Below are 22,101 nucleotides of genomic sequence, written 5' to 3'. Positions count from 1 at the left end.
TATTTCATAGCTTCCTATTTATCGCTAGGTATAGGTTTCTCTTGATTTCAGATGACCACATTCTGGCATGCTTAAAACACTTCTTAATTATATGCCATGTTCTTGAGAATATTTTAACATAAACTTCCATATATAAATATAGGGAGTACCTAGAACTCATCTAGATGAGACGTAATTTGGTCTCATTCACCTAAAATACAAAAATGGATACAACCCATGTCAGCACACACGCATCTTATAGCATCACATTCAATGGCTATAAAAGATGAATGAGACCAAATTAAATCTCATCTAGATGAGTTCTAGTAAAACTGATAAATATAAGACCATGTTCGGTAGTCCACCGGCTCCCAAAAATACGAGGATCTGCGGAGCGGGTGTTTCCCCGCTCCTCTATTTTCAGCTGAAGCTATCCCGCTCCTGGAGGGGCGAGACTCCGAACAGGCCCTAAGTATCGTAGTATGGTATAATTCAGATTTGCAGTCATTACAATTGCAACACCGTCCAACCAACTATATAAATTGAAATGAGTAATAAAGAACTGAAAATCAATCTTGCGCGGGAATACCAACCTTGCGCGCGTCGACGCCGTGGGTCTCCTCGCAAATCCGGGCTCGAAGCTCCGAGGAGTCCCGGTACCGGCAGAGCACCTCGATCGGGGATGGCGGGGTTGGCCTTCATTGCCTAAATGCCACCGGCGGCGACTTGCCATCCTTCTCCTCTGCGAGGGTCAGCCAGGCCTACCTCTCCAGCCTGGTGTCATCCTCCACGACCAACCCTAACTCGAAGATCACGTCGGCCCAACCGCAACCCATGCGCTCGAGCCGCAGCAGCGGGTTGTGCATGCTGGGGTTGTCTGCCCTGTTCCGTGGAGGCCATGACGGCGTCGCCCGCCCTGGCCGCACCATCCCCGAAGTCGTCGTTGCCGCCGTCCCTCGGGATCCCCTGGTACGTTGCCCTCTTTATTCTTTAAGACTTCGAGTCGGCAATCGGCATCGTGTTTGTGTTGGGTTGGGACTCGTACCGACCGATTCCGATGATCAATATAAAAGGTGGTGCTCGCGCTGAGCATCCCCGAAAACTCGCCGTTGATCATTACCGCCGAGAGAAGGTATTAATGGCGACCGCCAGCGGCGACGGGAGCTTTATGTCGTGGATAATGCGTACCACAGACTCCCTCTGCGACCGCGTCGGCGTGGCAGACGAGCGGCCGGCCGGCGTCGCCCCGGGGCATGCCTTCCTTCTCGACGAGAGCATCCACGGCAAGGCGCAGCTGCTGGCGGAGCTCCGAGGCTGGCGGACCTACCTGGAGGAAATCGTCGAGAAGCTTGGCCTTTGGAACACTCCGTCCAAAGAGCTTTGTTCTGGACGGAGCGAGACCTTGCTGGAGCTGAGAGGCCACGTAGAGCGCCTCCGGCTCTTCGAGGAGAAGACGGCGCTGGACGGCGGCCGCCGGACGCTCGTGGACTCGAGCGTCGATCAGATCGTGAAGGACATCATGGCGGGAGAGGAGGCCGGGCAGATTGATCCGAACGATGATGGCGTCGAGGAGGATCAACAACCCAGCCTCCAGCTGCCGGCGGGTCCAAATACGCCTGTTTTGAGGAACGACACGGCGGCGGCCGTGGCAGCTGCCGTTGGTGGCCTTGTGGCCCCTTTTCACATGGAGACGTTCGACCTCAAATCGATGGTGGCGGACTTGTCAGGTGTGCCAATGGCGAAGCTGAAGATGCAGGCGGAGACCGAGGAGGAGGTGCTCCTCCTGTGGGAGCCCGGAGACAAAGCTGAGCAACCACCACCATCCTCCAAAATCCGCGACAATTTCCTCTCCGCGCGACTGGAAGGACACGACGTGAATCACGGAGGCCGTGTGGACTACCAGTTCTTCTCGCCGCCGATCGACTTCGACACGGAGGAGGAGTCGCCGCTCCAGCCCGGTCGCCACACCCACGCCATCGGGGCACCCCTCGAGCGATCGGCCAATGTCCTCTCCATCAAGGTGACCAGCTCCGGCGTTGCCAGCTTCCCCCTCAGCCTGTACGGCTCCGTCGTTGTGAGAGACGCCCTCGACGATGAGGGGATCTGCCTCTTTCACCGCGAGCGCGACGACCCCCAGCTCATCACCTCGCAGGGCGAGCCATTGTTGCTGACAGGTCCAACCCGCGGCCTCGTGGTTTTTGGTTTCCTCTTCTTCGACTTTAACCTCAGGCTCAAGACGGGTCGTGTCGAGGATGACATGGAGTTCATCCGAGACATGATGGAGTACAACAGACACATGAACCAGCACACCCACATCTCCGACAGTCTCTCGTCGCCGCTCGGCGCCGTCGAGCTGCGCTACATGGCGGTCCGGGGCGCTATCGAGTCCACCGTCGAGATCCGGATCCTGAAGAATTCTACCAAGGACGGAAACCAGAAGAAGGATCTTCGTGTTGTTGACGACGGACTGTATAGGAAGATCTCGGTGCACGCACGCACAACCGAGATGCCGGAGGAGATGGTGTTGTTCGACAGCAACGCATCTGGCGCGGCGATCACAGTCGGGGACGTTGGTGTGCTCGAGCTCTCGCGTCGCGTCGTGGCGGTGTCGGTAGGGGATTCTTTGGTGATTACAGTTGAGACACGGGATGGTGACGGTGGTGACTTGCACACAAAGTCATCCTTCGTCTTCGCGCCTCTTGTCTATGGCGAAGGGCGCGCGGTTGTTCCCTGTGATGGTTACACGATGCAGATTAAGGTTGTTTGGTCAGCTTTATTCAATCCAAAGATTGATTAAGTGGCGGTATAGGGAAGGCGTCTGTGTGCCTGCTTGATGGATGATCTTAGTCTCTTGAAGATCACAGGTTTGGTTGTCATGGTGATTTTTCTAGTGTCCCATATCTTGGTCGAGGGGTTGTCGCTAGGGTTCATATGTCATGTTTTGTCCCTTATGCTGATAGCTTGCAGTTGTGGTATATTGGTAGTGTTTCATGAGCTGCGTTTGTGGTAGCAGGGTTTCATGTTTTGGGAGTAGTTTCCATGTGGTCTCATTTCTAATGTTTTTCGCCTGTTTTTTGGTTCATTAACTAGGCAACTCTTTTCTGCTTAATTAATCGATGAGAAAATTTTGCCTCCATTTAAACAATGATTTTGACATTTCATATTTATGTTTTCAAACTGCAGTCATTCTTTTTGTAGCGCTGGACTAAATTCTGTGAATACCGAATGTATATAATGTACATTGATCAGCACAATCGCCTGACGATCAAGGTAAAAAGAGTAGTGCAAACTAGTCGCCCTCCCCGGTGCCACCCATATTCTCGTCTTATATTAGTAATGCCATGTAACGTCCTTGTAACAATTCAACCAATCTAATCTATAAATACACTGCCCTCTGTCGGCAAACGGTGCAGCATGTACCTAAGCCTGGGCTGGATACTAGCTAAGCACAACAGAATGGCAGCCCCAAATGTGCAAGTTCAAGTATTATTACGTGAAAATTTTAGTATTTGAATATATAATGATCCATCAAATGACGCAAATCAATACACATTCGAAGCCCAAAGGTCACAAAGAACAACAGGGAGTCTTCCAAAATGTAATATATATTTAGGTACGGAGGTAGTATATAACAAAATAAAGCACAACACAATGACTCCCCACAAGAATGACCACATAACCCACATCCTGGTAGTACGAGCATACAACAGGAGCCATCTTCTTTGCAATAAAAAGTGCTTACGAACAATAACCATCTTACAGCTAATAATGGCAGGTTGCAAAGTAACTATCTTACAACCATAAGACGACGTCTCAAAATAAATGCATATCATGCTGACAGCAAAATAATCGCAAAGGGTTCATCATCCTGATAAATAGAGATGCGGTACTCACAATAACCGTCTCAGAACCACGCGACAGGGGCTAACCACTAGAAGCAGAGGCCACCCTTATAACTGGCAATAGACAAATGCACTTCACTAGGTTAGATCAGTTCTGAGTCATCCATGCTACCAACTTTCAAACACCATGCCTACGGCTAAGGATCCACCTTTGAAATATATAAAGCTGCCCAGACAACCTTGATTTGCATCGTGTAACCAGCACAGGAAACAACCACCCATCCTTCACCACAAAGAAGAGGCAAGAAGTCAAAAGACAACTTTGTGGCTACTCTGCTCATGCCAGACACTTCACCATCATCACCACCACCCCAGGTTTCAACTATAACCACAAGAGCGACCCGAATAGACACGGATAGGGCACGACGAGAAAGCTCGAGCACACCATCATCTCCAAATGTGAACATGGCGCCAGATGCATCATTGTCAAATAGTACAATCTCCTCTGAAATGCTGGTACAGCGCGCTGAGATTTTTCCATAAATTTTGCCATCAAAACCTTTTTTCTCTTCCTCACTTTCAGTAGAAGCTGGAAAATCAGATGAATCATGCAGAATCTGGATTTCAACGGACTTCAATTGCCCCCCCCCCCCCCCCCCCGAACTGGTGCATAATTCAACTCGAGGGTACCAAACTCAGAGGACAGCTTATCCGAGATGAGAGGGGATTAGAATATATTTTGTTGTATTCTATGGTCCCTTGGCAGAAATCCAGGTCATCTTCTTGTTGGTCACCAAGTCTCACCTTCACGTCAATGTCAAAGTAGAGGCCATCAAATACAACAAGGCCACGAGATGGACCTATCAGATGCAATGTTTCATCCTACAAAAATAGAATTGCAGAAGAACGTGTCAAAAGGTGTAGGTTAGTAGCAAAAGAACAGAATGAGATTCAAACATTCATCCCCAAGGAAGAAGTTCTAGACTTCCAGCTACATCTATATTGTCCTTAAAGGAATGTAGGTCATACTCTAGAGCTGCCACCCAGAAATCCTGAGATCACAATGGCTGCTGTTGAGGTATCAAATATTACCAGGTAACCAGAGTTCTGTTGCAGTTGATGTAAAACCCAACAACTACACCCAAGTCCAGCACAAAGCTATTGTAACACCCACGATGCGGCTATAACTCCCACGTGTCGGGGCACGACTTAGAGGCATAACCGTATGGTAGGCATGTCGCAAGAGGGGTAATCTTTACACATCCCATGTACTGAATAAGAAAGGGATAAAGAGTTGGCTTACAATCGCCACTTCACACAGATACAAGTTAAACATACATCATCCAGAATACAATCAAGGTCCGACTACGGAACCAAAACAAAAGAAGACAGCCCCAAATGCTAGATCCCCGATCGCCCCGACTGGGCTCCACTACTGACCAACAGGAAACGAAACAACACAATGAACACGATCTTCATCGAGTTCCCACTTGAGCTCAGTTACGTCACCTGCACTGGTATCATCGGCACCTGCAAACTGTTTGGAAGTATCTGTGAGTCACGAGGACTCAGCAATCTCACACCCGCGAGATCAAGACTATTTAAGCTTATGGGTAGGAAAAATGGTAGTGAGGTGGAGCTGCAGCAAGCACTAAGCACATATGGTGGCTAACATACGCAAATAAGAGCGAGAAGAGAAGCAAAGCACGGTCGTGAACTAGAAGTGATCAAGAAGTGATCCTGAAACTACTTACGTTCAAGCATAACACAAGAACCGTGTTCACTTCCCGGACTCCGCCGAAAAGAGATCATCACGGCTACACACGCGGTTGATGCATTTTAATTAAGTTAAGTGCCAGGTTCTCTACAATCGGATATTAACAAATTCCCATCTACCCATAAATGCGGGCACAGCTTTTGAAAGTTCAAAACCCTACAAGGGTGTCCCAACTTAGCCCATCAGAAGCTCTCACGGTCAACGAAGGATATTCCTTCTCCCAGGAAGACCCGACCAGACTCGGAATCCCGGTTACAAGACATTTCAACAATGGTAAAACAAGACCAGCAAGTGGCGCCGACATCCTGATAGGAGCTGCACATATCTCGTTCTCAGGGCAACACCGGATGAACACTATGTACAGCTAAAACCAGCCCTCAAGTTTCCCCGAGGTGGCACCGCAAGTGGCTCTGGTTCGGACCAACACTTTGTTGGGGATCGTTGCAGAAATTTAAAATTTTCTACGCATCACCAAGATCAATCTATGGAGAAACTAGCAACGAGAGAGAGAGAGGGGAGTGCATCTTCATACCCTTGCAGATCGTGAGACGGAAGCGTTACAAGAACACGGATGAGGGAGTCGTACTCATGGCGATTCAGATCGCGGTAGATTCTGATCCAAGCGCCGAACAACGGCGCCTCCGCGTTCAACACACGTGCAACCCGGTGACGTCTCCCACGCCTTGATCCCGCAAGGAGAGAGGGAGAGGTTGGGGAAGACTCCATCCAGCAGCAGCACGACAGCGTGGTGGTGTTGGAACAGCGTGGTACTTCGGCAGGGCTTCGCCAAGCGTCGCGGAAGGAGGAGGAGGTGTTGGGGAGGGGAAGGGCTGTGCCTTGGATGTGGTGAGTCTGCCCTCCCACCTTCCCTCTATTTATAGGGGCAAGGGAGAGGGGGGCGGCCCCTTCTAGATGGATCTAAAGGGGGACGGCGGCCAAGGGGGGAGGCTTGCCCCCCAAGCCAAGGGGGGTGCCCCCTTTAGGGTTCCCCAAACCCTAGGCACATGGGCCCTAGGGGGTTTGGCGCCCAGCCCACCAAGGGGCTGGTTCCCCTCCATATTCATCCCATAGGGCCCTCCGGGGCAGGTGGACCCTCCCGGTGGACCCCCGGAACCCTTTCCGTGGTCCCGGTACAATAGCGATAAACCCCTGAACACTTCCGGCGACCGAATAAGGACTTCCCATATATATATATCTTTGTCTCCGGACCATTCCGAAACTCCTCGTTACGTCCAGGATCTTATCCGGGACTCCGAACAACATTCGGTAACCACGTACAAACTTTCCCTATAACCCTAGCGTCATCGAACCTTAAGTGTGTAGACCCTACGGGTTCGGGAATCATGCAGACATGACCGAGGCATCTCTCCAGCCAATAACCAACAGCGGGATCTGGATACCCATGTTGGCTCCCACATGTTCCACGATGATCTCCTCGGATGAACCACGATGTCGAGGATTCAATCAATCCCGTATACAATTCCCTTTGTCTACCGGTATAACACTTGCCCGAGATACGATCGTCGGTATACCGATACCTTGTTCAATCTCGTTATGGCAAGTCTCTTTACTCGTTCTGTAACACATCATCCCGTGACCAACCCCTTAGTCACATTGAGCTCATTACGATGATGTCTTACTGAGTGGGCCCAGAGATACCTCTCCGTCATACGGAGTGACAAATCCCAGTCTCGATTCGTGCCAACCCAACAGATACTTTCGAGGATACCCATAGTGTACCTTTATAGCCGCCCAGTTACGTTGTGATGTTTGGCACACCCAAAGCATTCCTACGGTATCCGGGAGTTGCACAATCTCATGGTCTAAGGAAAAGATACTTGACATTAGAAAAGCTTTAGCAGACGAACTACACTATCTTGTGCTATGCTTAGGATTGGGTCTTGTCCATCACATCATTCTCCTAATGATGTGATCCCGTTATCAATGACATCCAATGTCCATGGTTAGGAAACCGTAACCATCTATTGATCAACGCGCTAGTCAACTAGAGGCTCACTAGGGACATGTTGTGGTCTATGTATTCACACATGTATTACGATTTCCGGATAACACAATTATATCATGAACAATAGACAATTATCATGAACAATGAAATATAATAATAACCATTTTATTATTGCCTCTAGGGCATATTTCCAACAGTCTCCCACTTGCACTAGAGTCAATAACCTAGTTACATTGTGATGAATCGAACACCCATAGAGTTCTGGTGTTGATCATGTTTTGCTCGTGGAAGAGGTTTAGTCAACGGATCTGCGACATTCAAGTCTGTATGCACTTTACAAATATCTATGTCTCCATCTTGAACATTTTCACGAATGGAGTTGAACCGACGCTTGATATGCCTGGTCTTCTTGTGAAACCTGGGCTCCTTGGCAAGGGCAATAGCTCCAGTGTTGTCACAGAAGAGAGTCATTGGGCCCGACGCATTGGGAATAACTCCTAGGTTGGTAATGAACTCCTTCATCCAGATTGCTTCATGTGTTGCCTCCGAGGCTGCCATGTACTCCGCTTCACATGTATATCCCGCCATGACGCTTTGCTTGCAACTACACCAGCTGACTGCCCCACCATTCAAAATATACACGTATCCGGTTTGTGACTTGGAGTCATCCAGATCTGTGTTGAAGCTAGCATCGACGTAACCCTTTATGACGTGCTCTTCATCACCTCCATAAACGAGAAACATATCCTTAGTCCTTTTCAGGTACTTCAGGATATTCTTGACCGTTGTCCAATGTTCTATGCCGGGATTACTTTGGTACCTTCCTACCAAACTTACGGCAAGGTTTACATCAGGTCCGGTACACAGCATGGCATACATAATAGACCCTATGGCCAAGGCATAGGGGATGACACTCACCTTTTCTCTATCTTCTACCGTGGTCGGGCATTGAGCCGTGCTCAATCTCACACCTTGCAATACAGGCAAGAACCCCTTCTTGGACTGATCCATATTGGACTTCTTCAATATCTTATCAAGGTACGTGCTTTGTGAAAGACCAATGAGGCGTCTTGATCTATCTTTATAGATCTTGATGCCTAATATATAAGCAGCTTCTCCAAGGTCCTTCATTGAAAAACACTTATTCAAGTAGGCCTTTATGCTTTCCAAGAGTTCTATATCATTTCCCATCAATAATATGTCATCCACATATAATATGAGAAATGCTACAGAGCTCCCACTCACTTTCTTGTAAACACGGGCTTCTCCATAAGTCTGCGTAAACCCAAACGATTTGATCATCTCATCAAATCGAATGTTCCAACTCTGAGATGCTTGCACCAGCCCATAGATTGAGCGTTGGAGCTTGCACACCTTGTCAGCATTCTTAGGATCGACAAAACCTTCTGGCTGCATCATATGCAATTCTTCCTTAAGGAAACCATTAAGGAATGTCGTTTTGACGTCCATTTGCCATATCTCATAATCATAGAATGCGGCAATTTCTAACATGATTCGGACGGACTTCAGCTTCGCTACGGGTGAGAAAGTCTCATCGTAGTCAACCCCTTGAACTTGTCGATAACCCTTAGCGACAAGCCGTGCCTTATAGATGGTCACATTACCATCAGCGTCTGTCTTCTTCTTAAAGATCCATTTATTTTCTATGGCTCGCCGATCATCGGGCAAGTCAGTCAAAGTCCATACTTCGTTTTCATACATGGATCCTATCTCGGATTTCATGGCTTCTAGCCATTTGTCGGAATCCGGGCCCGCCGTCGCTTCTTCATAGCTCGAAGGTTCACCGTTGTCTAACAACATGATTTCTAGGACAGGGTTTCCGTACCACTCTGGTGCGGAATGTGTCCTTGTGGACCTACGAAGTTCAGTAGCAACTTGATCCGAAGTTTCATGATCATCATCATTAACTTCCTCTCTAGTCGGTGCAGGCACCACAAAAACATTTTCTTGAGCTGCGCCACTTTCCGGTTCAAGAGGTAGTACCTCATCAAGTTCTACTTTCCTCCCACTTACTTCTTTCGAGAGAAACTCTTTCTCTAGAAAGGATCCATTCTTCGCAACAAAGATCTTGCCTTCGGATCTGAGGTAGAAGGTATACCCAATAGTTTCCTTAGGGTATCCTATGAAGACACATTTTTCCGACTTGGGTTCGAGCTTTTCAGGTTGAAGTTTCTTGACATAAGCATCGCATCCCTAAACTTTTAGAAACGACAGTTTGGGTTTCTTCCCAAACCATAATTCATACGGTGTCGTCTCAACGGATTTCGACGGAGCCCTATTTAAAGTGAATGTGGCAGTCTCTAAAGCATAACCGCAAAATGATAGCGGTAGATCGGTAAGAGACATCATAGATCACACCATATCCAATAGAATGTGATTATGACGTTCGGACACACCATTACGCTGAGGTGTTCCAGGTGGCGTGAGTTGTGAAACAATTCCACATTTCCTTAAGTGCGTGCCAAATTCGTGACTCAAATATTCTCCCCCACGATCTGATCGTAAGAACTTGATTTTCCTGTCACGTTGATTCTCAACCTCACTCTGAAATTCCTTGAACTTTTCAAAGGTCTCAGACTTGTGTTTCATTAAGTAGACATACCCATATCTACTTAAGTCATCCGTGAGGGTGAGAACATAGCGATAACCACCGCGAGCCTCAACGCTCATTAGACCGCACACATCAGTATGTATGATTTCCAATAAGTTGGTTGCTCGCTCCATTGTTCCGGAGAACGGAGTCTTGGTCATTTTGCCCATGAGGCATGGTTCGCACGTGTCAAATGATTCATAATCAAGAGACTCCAAAAGTCCATCTGCATGGAGTTTCTTCATGCGTTTGACACCAATGTGACCAAGGCGGCAGTGCCACAAGTATGTGGGACTATCATTATCAACCTTACATTTTTTGGCATTCACACTATGAATATGTGTAACATCACGTTCAAGATTAAACAAGAATAAACCATTGACCAACGGGGCATGACCATAAAACATATCTCTCATATAAATGGAACAACCATTATTCTCGGATTTAAATGAGTAGCCATCTCGCATTAAACGAGATCTAGATACAATGTTCATGCTCAAAGCTGGTACTAAATAACAATTATTAAGGTTTAAAACTAATCCCGTAGGTAAATGTAGAGGCAGCATGCCGACGGCGATCACATCGACCTTGGAACCATTCCCGACGCGCTTCGTCACCTCGTCCTTCGCCAGTCTCCGCTTATTCTTATTCTGCAGCTCCTGTTTTGAGTTACAAATATGAGCAACCGCACCGGTATCAAATACCCAGGAGCTACTACGAGCGCTGGTTAGGTACACATCAATAACATGTATATCACATATACCTTTGGTATTGCCGGCCTTCTTATCCGCTAAGTACTTGGGGCAGTTCCGCTTCCAGTGACTGTTTCCCTTGCAATAAAAGAACTCAGTCTCAGGCTTGGGTCCATGCTTTGTCTTCTTCCAGGCAACTGGCTTACCAGGCGCGGCAACTCCCTTGCCATCCTTCTTGAAGTTCTTCTTACCCTTGCCTTTCTTGAATTTAGTGGTTTTATTCACCATCAACACTTGATGTTCCTTTTTGATCTCCACCTCTGCTGATTTCAGCATTGAATATACCTCAGGAATGGTCTTTTCCATCCCTTGCATATTGAAGTTCATCACAAAGCTCTTGTAGCTAGGTGGGAGCGACTGAAGGATTCTGTCAACGACCGCATCATCGGAGAGATTAACTCTCAGCTGAGACAAGCGGTTGTGCAACCCAGACATTTTGAGTATGTACTCGCCGACGGAACTATTCTCCTCCATCTTACAACTGTAGAACTTGTCGGAGACTTCATATCTCTCGACCTAGGCGTGAGCTTGGAAAACCATTTTCAGTTCTTGGAACATCTCATATGCTCCGTGTTGCTCAAAACGCTTTTGGAGCCCCGGTTCTAAGCTGTAAAGCATGCCGCACTGAACCAGGGACTAATCATCACTACGCGACTGCCAGGCGTTCATAACGGCTTGAGTTGCTGGGAAAACGGGTGCTTCACCTAGCGGTGCATCAAGAACATATGCTTTCTTGGCAGCTATGAGGATAATCCTTAGGTTACGGACCCAGTCCGTGTAGTTGCTGCCATCGTCTTTCAGCTTGGTTTTCTTTAGGAACGCGTTGAAGTTGAGGGCAACATTAGCGTGGGCCATTTGATCTACAAGACATATTGCAAAGATTTTATACTATGTTCATGATAATTAAGTTCATCTAATCAAATTATTTTATGAACTCCCACTCAGATAGACATCCCTCTAGTCATCTAAGTGATACATGATCCGAGTCAACTAGGCCGTGTCCGATCATCACGTGAGACGGACTAGTCATCATCGGTGAACATCTTCATGTTGATCGTATCTTCTATACGACTGGTGTTCGACCTTTCGGTCTTCTGTGTTCCGAGGCCATGTCTGTACATGCTAGGCTCTTCAAGTCAACCTAAATGTATTGTGTGTATAAATCTAGCTTACACCCGTTGTATGCGAACATTAGAACCTATCACACCCGATCATCATGTGGTGCGTCGAAACAATGGACCTTAGCAACGGTGCACAGTTAGGGGGAACACAATTCTTGATATTTTAATGAGGGATCATCTTATTTATGCCACCGTCGTTCTAAGCAAATAAGATGTAAAAACATGATAAACATAACATGCCATCAAATAGTGACATGATATGGCCAATATCATTTTGCTCCTTTCGATCTCCATCTTCGGGGCGCCATGATCATCATCGTCACCGGCATGACACCATGATCTCCATCATCATGATCTCCATCATCGTGTCTTCATGAAGTTGTCTCGTCAACTATTACTTCTACTACTATGGCTAACGGTTTAGCAATAAAGTAAAGTAATTACATGACGTTTATGTTGACACGCAGGTCATAAATAAATTAAGACAACTCCTATGGCTCATGCCAGTTGTCATACTCATCGACATGCAAGTCGTGATTCCTATTACAAGAACATGATCAATCTCATACATCACATTTATCATTCATCATATCCTTTTGGCCATATCATATAACACGACATATGCTGCAAAAACAAGTTAGACGTCCTCTAATTGTTGTTGCAAATTTTTACGTGGCTGCTATAGGTTTCTTAGCAAGAACGTTTCTTACCTACGCCAAAACCACAACGTGATATGCCAATTTATATTTACCCTTCATAAGGACCTTTTTCATCGAATCCGATCCAACTAAAGTGGGAGAGACAGACACCCGCTAGCCACCTTATGCAACTAGTGCATGTCAGTCGGTGGAACCTGTCTCACGTAAGCGTACGTGTAAGGTCAGTCCGGGCCGCTTCATCCCACGATGTCGCCGAATCAAGATAAGACTAGTAACGGCAAGTAAATTGGCAAAATCGACGCCCACAACAATTTGTGTTCTACTCGTGCATAGAAACTACGCATAGACCTAGCTCATGATGCCATCGTTGGGGATCGTTGCAGAAATTTAAAATTTTGTACGCATCACCAAGATCAATCTATGAAGAAACTAGCAACGAGAGAGAGAGAGAGGGAGTGCATCTTCATACCCTTGAAGATCGTGACACGGAAGTGTTACAAGAACGAGGATGAGGGAGTCGTACTCGTGGCGATTCAGACCGCGGTAGATTCCGATCTAAGCGCCGAACAACGGTGCCTCCGCGTTCAACACACGTGCAGCCCGGTGACGTCTCCCATGCCTTGATCCCGCAAGGAGAGAGGGAGAGGTTGGGGAAGACTCTGTCTAGCAGTAGCACGACGGCGTGGTGGTGTTGGAACAGCGTGGTACTCCAGCAGGGCTTCGCCAAGCGTCGTGGGAGGAGGAGGAGGTGTTGGGGAGGGGGAGGGCTGCGCCTTGGATGTGGTGCGGCTGCCCTCCCACCTCCCCTCTATTTATAGGGGCAAGGAAGAGGGGGGCTGGCCCCTTCTAGATGGATCTAGAGGGGGGTGGCGGCCAAGGGGGGAGGCTTGCCCCCCAAGCCAAGGGGGCGCCTCCTTTAGGGTTCCCCAAACCCTAGGCGCATGGGACCTAGGGGGTTTGGCAGCCAGCCCACCAAGGGGCTGGTTCCCCTCCATATTCAGACCATAGGGCCCTCTGGGGTAGGTGGACCCTCCCGGTGGACCCCCGGAACCCTTTCGGTGGTCCTGGTACAATACCGATAAACCCCTGAACACTTCCGGCGACCGAATAAGGACTTCCCATATATAAATCTTTGTCTCCGGAACATTCCGGAACTCCTCGTTACGTCCAGGATCTCATCCGGGACTCTGAACAACATTCGGTAACCACGTACAAACTTTCCCTATAACCCTAGCGTCATTGAACCTTAAGTGTGTAGACCCTACGGGTTCGGGAATCATGCAGACATGACCGAGGAATCTCTCCAGCCAATAACCAACAGCGGGATCTGGATACCCATGTTGGCTCCCACATGTTCCACGATGATCTCCTCGGATGAACCACGATGTCGAGGATTCAATCAATCCCGTATACAATTCCCTTTGTCTACCGGTATAGCACTTGCCCGAGATACGATCGTCGGTATACCGATACCTTGTTCAATCTCGTTATGGAAAGTCTCTTTACTCGTTCCATAACACATCATCCCGTGACCAACCCCTTAGTCACATTGAGCTCATTACGATGATGTGTTACTAAGTGGGCCCAGAGATACCTCTCCGTCATACGGAGTGACAAATCCCAGTCTCGATTCGTGCCAACCCAACAGATACTTTCGGGGATACCCGTAGTGTACCTTTATAGCCACCCAGTTACGTTGTGACGTTTGGCACACCCAAAGCATTCCTACGGTATCCGGGAGTTGCACAATCTCATGGTCTAAGGAATAGATACTTGACATTAGAAAAGCTTTAGCAAACGAACTACACGATCTAGTGCTATGCTTAGGATTGGGTCTTGTCCATCACATCATTCTCCTAATGATGTGATCCCGTTATCAATGACATCCAATGTCCATGGTTAGGAAACCGTAACCATCTATTGATCAACGAGCTAGTAAACTAGAGGCTCACTAGGGACATGTTGTGGTCTATGTATTCACACATGTATTATGATTTCCGGATAACACAATTATAGCATGAACAATACACAATTATCATGAACAAGGAAATATAATAATAACCATTTTATTATTGCCTCTAGGGCATATTTCCAACACACTTAGACAAGCACTGGCCCAGGGGGTTAAAATAAAGATGATCCTTGAGTCTGCAGAACCCAAGGGAAGGTGATAGGTTGTTAGGCAAATGTAAAACCAAGGTTGATCCTTGCTGGAGGAGTTTTATTCAAGGCAAACTGTCAAGGGGTTCCCATAACACCCAACCGTGTAAGGAACGCACAATCAAGGAACATAACACTGGTATGACGGAAACTAGGGCGACAAGAGTGGAACAAAACACCAGGCATAAGGCCGAGCCTTCCGCCCTTTACCAAGTATATAGATGCATTAATAAAACAATAGATATTGTGATATCCCAACATAACCATGTTCCAACATGGAACAAACTTCATCGTCACCTGCAACTAGCAACACTATAAGAGGGGCTGAGCAAAGCGGTAACATAGCCAAACAACGGTTTGCTAGGAAAGGTGGGTTAGAGGCTGGACATGGCAACATGGGAGGCATCATATAGCGAGTGGTAGGTATCGCAGCATAGCAAAAGAGCAAGCAACTAGCAAGCAAAGATAGAAGTGATTTCGAGGGTATGGTCATCTTGCCTGAGATCCTGCAAGGAAGAAGAACGAGTCCATGAAGAATACAAACGGACGAAGTCGAACGGATCCTCACAAACGCGATGTTATCAGAACTAACCCGAAGAAGCATAACCAGAAAGAAGCAAACAACATAATAAACAACCATCACATAAACATGGCATGATGCACAACCAAGTATGATGCATGTCTGGTTTAATTATGCATGGCATGGCAAAGTGCAACAAACAATACTACAAATTCAGTGGAGCTCAATATGCAACGAGTTGCTTATTGACGAAACACCACATCAATTATTTAGTTCACTCCCGGTTATGTACCCAACAATATTAAATGTTGTTAAACATGGCAAGAGGGTGAGCTTAAGTAAAATACACAGTTAGGCATTTTAAATGAGGCCGGAAACATCAAACAACAATTCCGGTAAATCCTCCTGTGCTTTAGCAATTTAATGCAACAACAACGTTAACCATTTTAAATTTTATTATCATGATGCGGATGACATGTTCAAGTTTATGCAATTTTATGAAAATGTTGATATGAACATGTTATGAAGCATTTGTCGCCATGACGGAATGAAAGGGTGCCACGGCGGCGAAAATGGACATGGCGCCACGGCAACATCCCGATACCGATAACTCGGTCCAAGGAACAAGTGGGGGTGATGGAAAACGTGCAAGAGCAACGGGGAGTGATCCCGGACACCGGGGTTTCCCATGAATCGGTGACAAAACGGACACGATGCGAACACGGCCAAACAAGAGCATCTCATACTACACATCACAAGCATTTGTCCACGGGCGTCGTTTCGGCATTTATACCTTCCAAGGGCGCATTCTCAGAGCAGTTCGAGTTCGTAGAGGAAGTAGTCGTTCACGGGTCGTCGAGGGAAGTAGTGGTACACGTTTTGTAGCCGTTCGAGTCATCGGTAGAGGAACTTGACGTTTGCGTTACACGGGTCTTCGGCGACGGTAGTCGTACATGGTTCGGAGTGGTACTTGCATCTTCGGACTTGTCGGTCTCGATTCTAGCGACGGTAGCGGTACACGTTTCGTTTTTGGAGAGGTACTTAACGAATCCAACGTCTTCAGAGCGACGGTAGTTGTACGCGGTTCGTAGACAGACTTGACGGGTCCGAGGGCTCCGGCCATCGTGGTACTTGGCGCAACACCGTGTAGTCGTACATTTGAAGAGGAACTTGGCCATCCGAAGGTGCACTTGGCGAACAACGATCGTCGTGGTACTCGTCGGTCCATGAAGTCGTTCTCGTAGGTCTTGGCGTCCCTCTTGCTGACCCAAAACAAAGCGAGACCAAAAGGGCCTCTGGCCGGAAGCAGACAAGGCAAGGCGGCACGCGAACAGAGATGGAAGTGGGCACGGGGCTCGTGGTGACAACGAAGATGAACAGGGGCACGGCGCTGTGGCGGGGAGGCGGCGTGCCCGTTTCATTTGTCACGGGAAAAACAGCGGCAGCAGGGCAGAAGGAAGACAAGGTCAGCCGGCGGCACTGGAACGTGGCAGAGCTGCTGGAGCTCGCCGGAGTAGCTGCAGGGGAGGCATGGCGGCACTCCGTGGCCAGCAGGAGGAAGAGCGGAGGAGGTTGGCGCTGGGAGGTGGTTGAGGATGGCAGGGGCATGCGCGAGGAGGACGGTGGCGAAGATGAACGCGACGAGGTGGACGGCAGCAGCTTGCTCGTCGGCATGGCTGGAGGCGGAGGTCTCCGGTGCAGGCGCATGGGGAGGTGAGGAGGAGGCGAGATGGCGTGATGCGGGACTCCGACGAGAAGATGTCGAGGAGTCGCGACCTCCGGGACTCCAACTCCAACGAGTGGAGCGGCTTGCGGGGTCCTGGACGGCAGCGCGCTGGAGGCAGGTCAAGAGGGCAGTCTGGTGGCGCGGTCGACGCGGAGACGGACAGATTCGGGCGGCGAGGCGCCGAATCCACAAGTGGCTGAGGCAGGGGAGGCCGGCGATGAGTTGTTGCGCATGGACGGCGGCGTGGGTTGCGAGTGGATTTGGGCAGGAAGCGTTGCAACACTCTCTCTAGTGCGATGCGTGTGAGCGTGTGGAGTTAATTGCACAGAAGTACCACAATTCGGGCATCACATGCAGATTGGTACCATGATTGCTAATTTTTGCGTGTCAGTACCAACATTGGTCTAAGTTTTTGCAAATTAGGCTAAAACGCGTATTTATACGTATTGACGGTGTATCTGACCGATGGGGCCCGCCCGTCAGGTGCCGACGTGGCATGTTTTTTGCAGAAAACCCCCTTATGTTATATGTAATCACAAAAATGCCCAAATTTTTTGCGGGAAAAAGGCTCCAGGAGAGGATTTTTTTTGTTCGCAATTTCCACCATCGAATCTGGACTGGTTTGAAATTTCCATCAGGTGCCGACGTGGCATGTTTTTTTGCAGAAAACCCCCTTGTAATCACAAAAATGCCCAAATTTTTTGCGGGAAAAAGGCTCCAGGAGAGGATTTTTTTTGTTCGCAATTTCCACCATCGAGGTTTGAAATTTTCCGCCACTTGAACAAATAAATAAAAGGAAAATAAAATCAGGCGCCGGCTGGAAGTGAACACGCGACCTGCATTGCACAGGCGCCACGGGCAAACCACAACGCCACAGCGCAGCTCACGTTCCTCTACAGGCGTCTCCTTTCTTATAGTATTCCTGAAACGCTGGGCCGGCCCACCGAGGCCTGCATTTTTTTTTTCGTTTCGCACTTAACTGGCGCGCGTGTTGGGCTCGTTCCCTGCCCCGGTTACTCGTTTCATTTCTCTTATGCTTTTATAATGCGCAGTGAACATTTTTTTAATATACGCTGAACAAATCCTCAAAAAAATATACGCTGAACACTTTTTCTGCTTATAGTGAACATTTTTCAATGTACGATGAACTTTTCTTTACAAACGGTGAACATTTTCTTAATATAATAAACTTTGGTAATATCCGTTGAACATATTTGAAATGCAAATTGAACATTTTTGTACTATAGGTTGTTCAATTTTCTTATGACAAGGAACATTTTACTTAATTCATAGTAACTTTTTTGTAATTTATGGTGACATTTTATTAATACACGGTGAGTTTCAAGATTATTATGTTGAATATTTTCTTAATACATGATGAAATTTTTGTATTTCACAAAATGTTCAGTATATATTAAAACTTATTGTGTAAAATCAATTTGCATTTCGAGAAACACTTGATTATTTTAATAAAAATTGAAATTTTTTAATGCATTTCTAAAATTTATTATGATTACACAATTATTTTTAATACATGTTCTGCGCCATGTTTCAAAAATTTAATGCATTTAAAATTATATGTTCAAATTTTAATGCATTGATTGCAAGAATGATTAAGAAACCGGGGCAAAAAGTTCTTGAAACTCTTCATGTATCAAGAAAATGTTCACCATAAATTACAAAAAATTCACCGCGCATTACGTAAAATGTTCATCATATCTTAAGAAAAAGTTCAAGATATATTACAAAAATGTTCGATTTGCATTTAAAATATGTTCAACGTTTATTGATGGAGAAAGTATTAATCATTTGTAAAGAAAATTTGACAACCTGTATTAAAAATAATTGTGTAATCTTAATAAATTTTAGAAATGCATTAAAACTGTTCAACTTTTATAAGAAAAAATTGACGTGTTTCTGGAAATGCAAGAATGAATTTTACACAATAAATTTTTAATACATGCTGAACATTTTTTGGAATGCAAAAAATTTCACCATGTATTAAGAAAATATTCACTATAAATAAAAATTTGTGTGATCATAATATTCTTGAAACTCATCGTGTATTAAGAAAATGTACACCATATATAGATTACAAAATGTTCACCGCGCATTATAAAAGCATAAAAGAAATGAAACGAATAGTAACCGGGGCAACGAACGAGCCCAACACGCGCGCCAGTTAAGTGCGAAACGAAAAAAAAAATGCAGGCCTCGGTGGGCCGGCCCAGCGCTTCAGGCATACTATAAGAGAAGGGACGCCTGTTGTGGAACGTGAGCAGCCCTGTGGCGTTGTGGTTAGCTCGTGGCGCCTGTGCACTGCAGGTCGTGGGTTCGATTCCCGCCGGCTCCTGATTTTACTTTCCTTTTATTTATTTGTTCAAGTGGCGGAAAATTTCAAACCAGTCCAGATTCGATGGTGGAAATTGCAAACAAAAAAAAAGCCTCTCCTGCAGCCTTTTTCCTGCAAAAAATTTGGTCATTTTTGTGATTACATATAACATAAGGGGGTTTTCTGCAAAAAACGTGCCTTGTCGGTACCTACCGGGCGGAAAATTTCAAACCAGTCCAGATTCGATGGTGGAAATTGCGAACAAAAAAAAGGCCTCTCCTGCAGCCTTTTTCCTGCAAAAAATTTGGGCATTTTTGTGATTACATATAACATAAGGGGGTTTTCTGCAAAAAACATGCCATGTCGGTACCTACCGGGCGGGCTCCATCGGTCAGATACGCCGTCAATACGTACGGATACGCGTTTTAGCCTAATTTACAAAAACTTAGATCAATGTTGGTACTGACACGTAAAAATTAGCAATCATGGTACCAATCTGCATGTGATACCCGAATTGTGATACTTCTGTACAATTAACTCGAGCATGTGTGGCGGTGGAAGGAGACGAGAGGAGAGCGAGGGATCTAGCGGGCTAGGGTTAGTGGGGTTAAGGTGGGCCGACGCAGGAGGCCCAGTGGAGAGGAAGGCGCGTAGGCGCAGATGGGCCTCTCCTGCAGCCTTTTTCCTGCAAAAATTTTGGGCATTTTTGTGATTACATATAACATAAGGGGGTTTTCTGCAAAAAACATGCCATGTCGGTACCTACCGGGCGGGCTCCATCGGTCAGATACACCGTCAATACGTACGGATACGCGTTTTAGCCTAATTTACAAAAACTTAGATCAATGTTGGTACTGACACGTAAAAATTAGCAATCATGGTACCAATCTGCATGTGATACCCGAATTGTGATACTTCTGTACAATTAACTCGAGCATGTGTGGCGGTGGAAGGAGACGAGAGGAGAGCGAGGGATCTAGCGGGCTAGGGTTAGTGGGGTTAAGGTGGGCCGACGCAGGAGGCCCAGTGGAGAGGAAGGCGCGTAGGCGCAGATGGGCCTGCCTAGCTGGGCTCTCTCTTCCTCACTCTTTTTCCTTTAACAGAAAAACATAGAGAGAAGAAAAAGAAGAGGGGGTTAGGGAAAGAATTTGCGCACGATGGTAATATTTCTGGACTCACAAAAATGTGAGGAATTTAAATAAAATGGCAAGAGGATTTTTGGAGAAAAAAATAGATTCACACATGTTAAATTTAATTCAACATGTTTGAATTTTGAAACCCATTCGAAAGGACTCTAAATGGGCTGAGATTTTTTGAGGAGCCTCGATAAAAGAGATGAGAAATATTGGCAAGGTTTGAAGATCAAACTCGAAGATGAATAAACATGGGAAACATATTTTGCACGTGTGTTATGGTCGATTCCTAAAGAATGGAATATTTTTTATAGCTCCCTAATATATTGGGAGGATATGTTATATAGAGAAATCACCAGGTGAGTTCCCTCAATTTAAATAGATCAAAGATCTATGCATTTTATTTAGTTGAGTTTTAAGAAGAGGTGCAAGAAGATATGATGCAATGCACATGATGCAATGATGAATGCAACAAGCAAAAAAAAACACACGACAAAACCCGGAAAAACATGAAAGGCATCTGAAACTCCGGTCTTAGGGCGTCACAGCTATCAAGCCTTGGGAGCATTTTATGTTGCAACTAAGGGCATGATATCTTTCACTTTTAAACTCATAGTTCAAAACTCTTAGAAAATCTCTGCTGCTTCACAGAAACATGAGAGCTCGCTGAGAAAACCAGTTTTGGTGAAGACACTTTCCACTAGCTAGCAGGAACGAATAAGAACATTTCAAATATATACAGTGCGTCTCACAACGCAACCTTCAAAAGACGTCTAAGCTCCTGGCTTGCCACACATTATAGACAACAAATGATTTAAGACCCGGATTCTACAACACAAAATAGGCAAATAGAATTTATTTTTTGTGTGCCCCCTTTTGGTTTTGCAACAAGTCTCTTACCACCTACTTATTATCTGAAATGACAATCCATGACATTTCATAGAAAGAGGTGGGAAAGTATCAATTACAGAAGTAGAAATGTGGACTCCTCTTAGCAGACTGAGAAGTAGCAATTCAGCAATTTTCACTCAATATATTTCACACTATCTAAGAAAAACACCCCTTGTTGCATCATCACGACAATAGGTGTCTGATACAAAGGGCATTTGATTCTTTCTTAACTGCCAGAATGCTAAACTGGATTAAAAAATATGATTGTGCCATATATAACTTCAGATTGGCAGCTACAGAACTTACCCCATGGTGAACAATGGATGCTCAAAAACTATTCAGAAAAATACAGGCAAGACCAAATGATACAATGACTATTACATTAAATTGGAAGTTCGCGCCAGCCAAGGTCTTAGCATGCATAAACTATAGTGGGTTTGTCTTGGCCAATTAGTTCTTAGGTGGGTACAACACACAACTTGTTTGGGACTAAACGCTTTGTTGTTGTTGTTGTGGGTACAACACACAGATACACGTATTGTAGCGACCAGACCTCAAACAGTCTGATCTCTGTGCTCCGGTGTCATCCCTGGATCAGTAATGCTGACACCACACAGTACTCGAAGGGTTTA

At 46.3% G+C, this 22,101-nt stretch overlaps 1 protein-coding gene and 1 pseudogene across 1 annotated transcript; one reads left to right on the top strand and one right to left on the bottom strand.

Moving 5' to 3' along the window:
* Positions 1 to 1,117: 1,117 nt before the first annotated feature.
* Positions 1,118 to 2,776, top strand: LOC147964014 (uncharacterized). Its single transcript, XM_087529793.1, has one exon. The coding sequence runs from the start codon at positions 1,118 to 1,120 to the stop codon at positions 2,774 to 2,776; it is 1,659 nt and encodes a 552-aa protein (XP_087385919.1).
* A 1,242-nt stretch (positions 2,777 to 4,018) lies between these two features.
* Positions 4,019 to 22,101, bottom strand: part of LOC147964013 (uncharacterized) — a 29,323-nt pseudogene continuing 11,240 nt past the window's right edge.

The sequence above is a fragment of the Triticum urartu genome, chromosome 6A (genome assembly GCF_056163025.1).
Source record: "Triticum urartu cultivar PI428250 chromosome 6A, HENAU_Tu73, whole genome shotgun sequence".
Lineage (NCBI taxonomy): Eukaryota > Viridiplantae > Streptophyta > Magnoliopsida > Poales > Poaceae > Triticum > Triticum urartu.
Note: the sequence above shows the minus strand (reverse complement) of the source record. Positions and strands in the feature narration are given on the sequence as shown.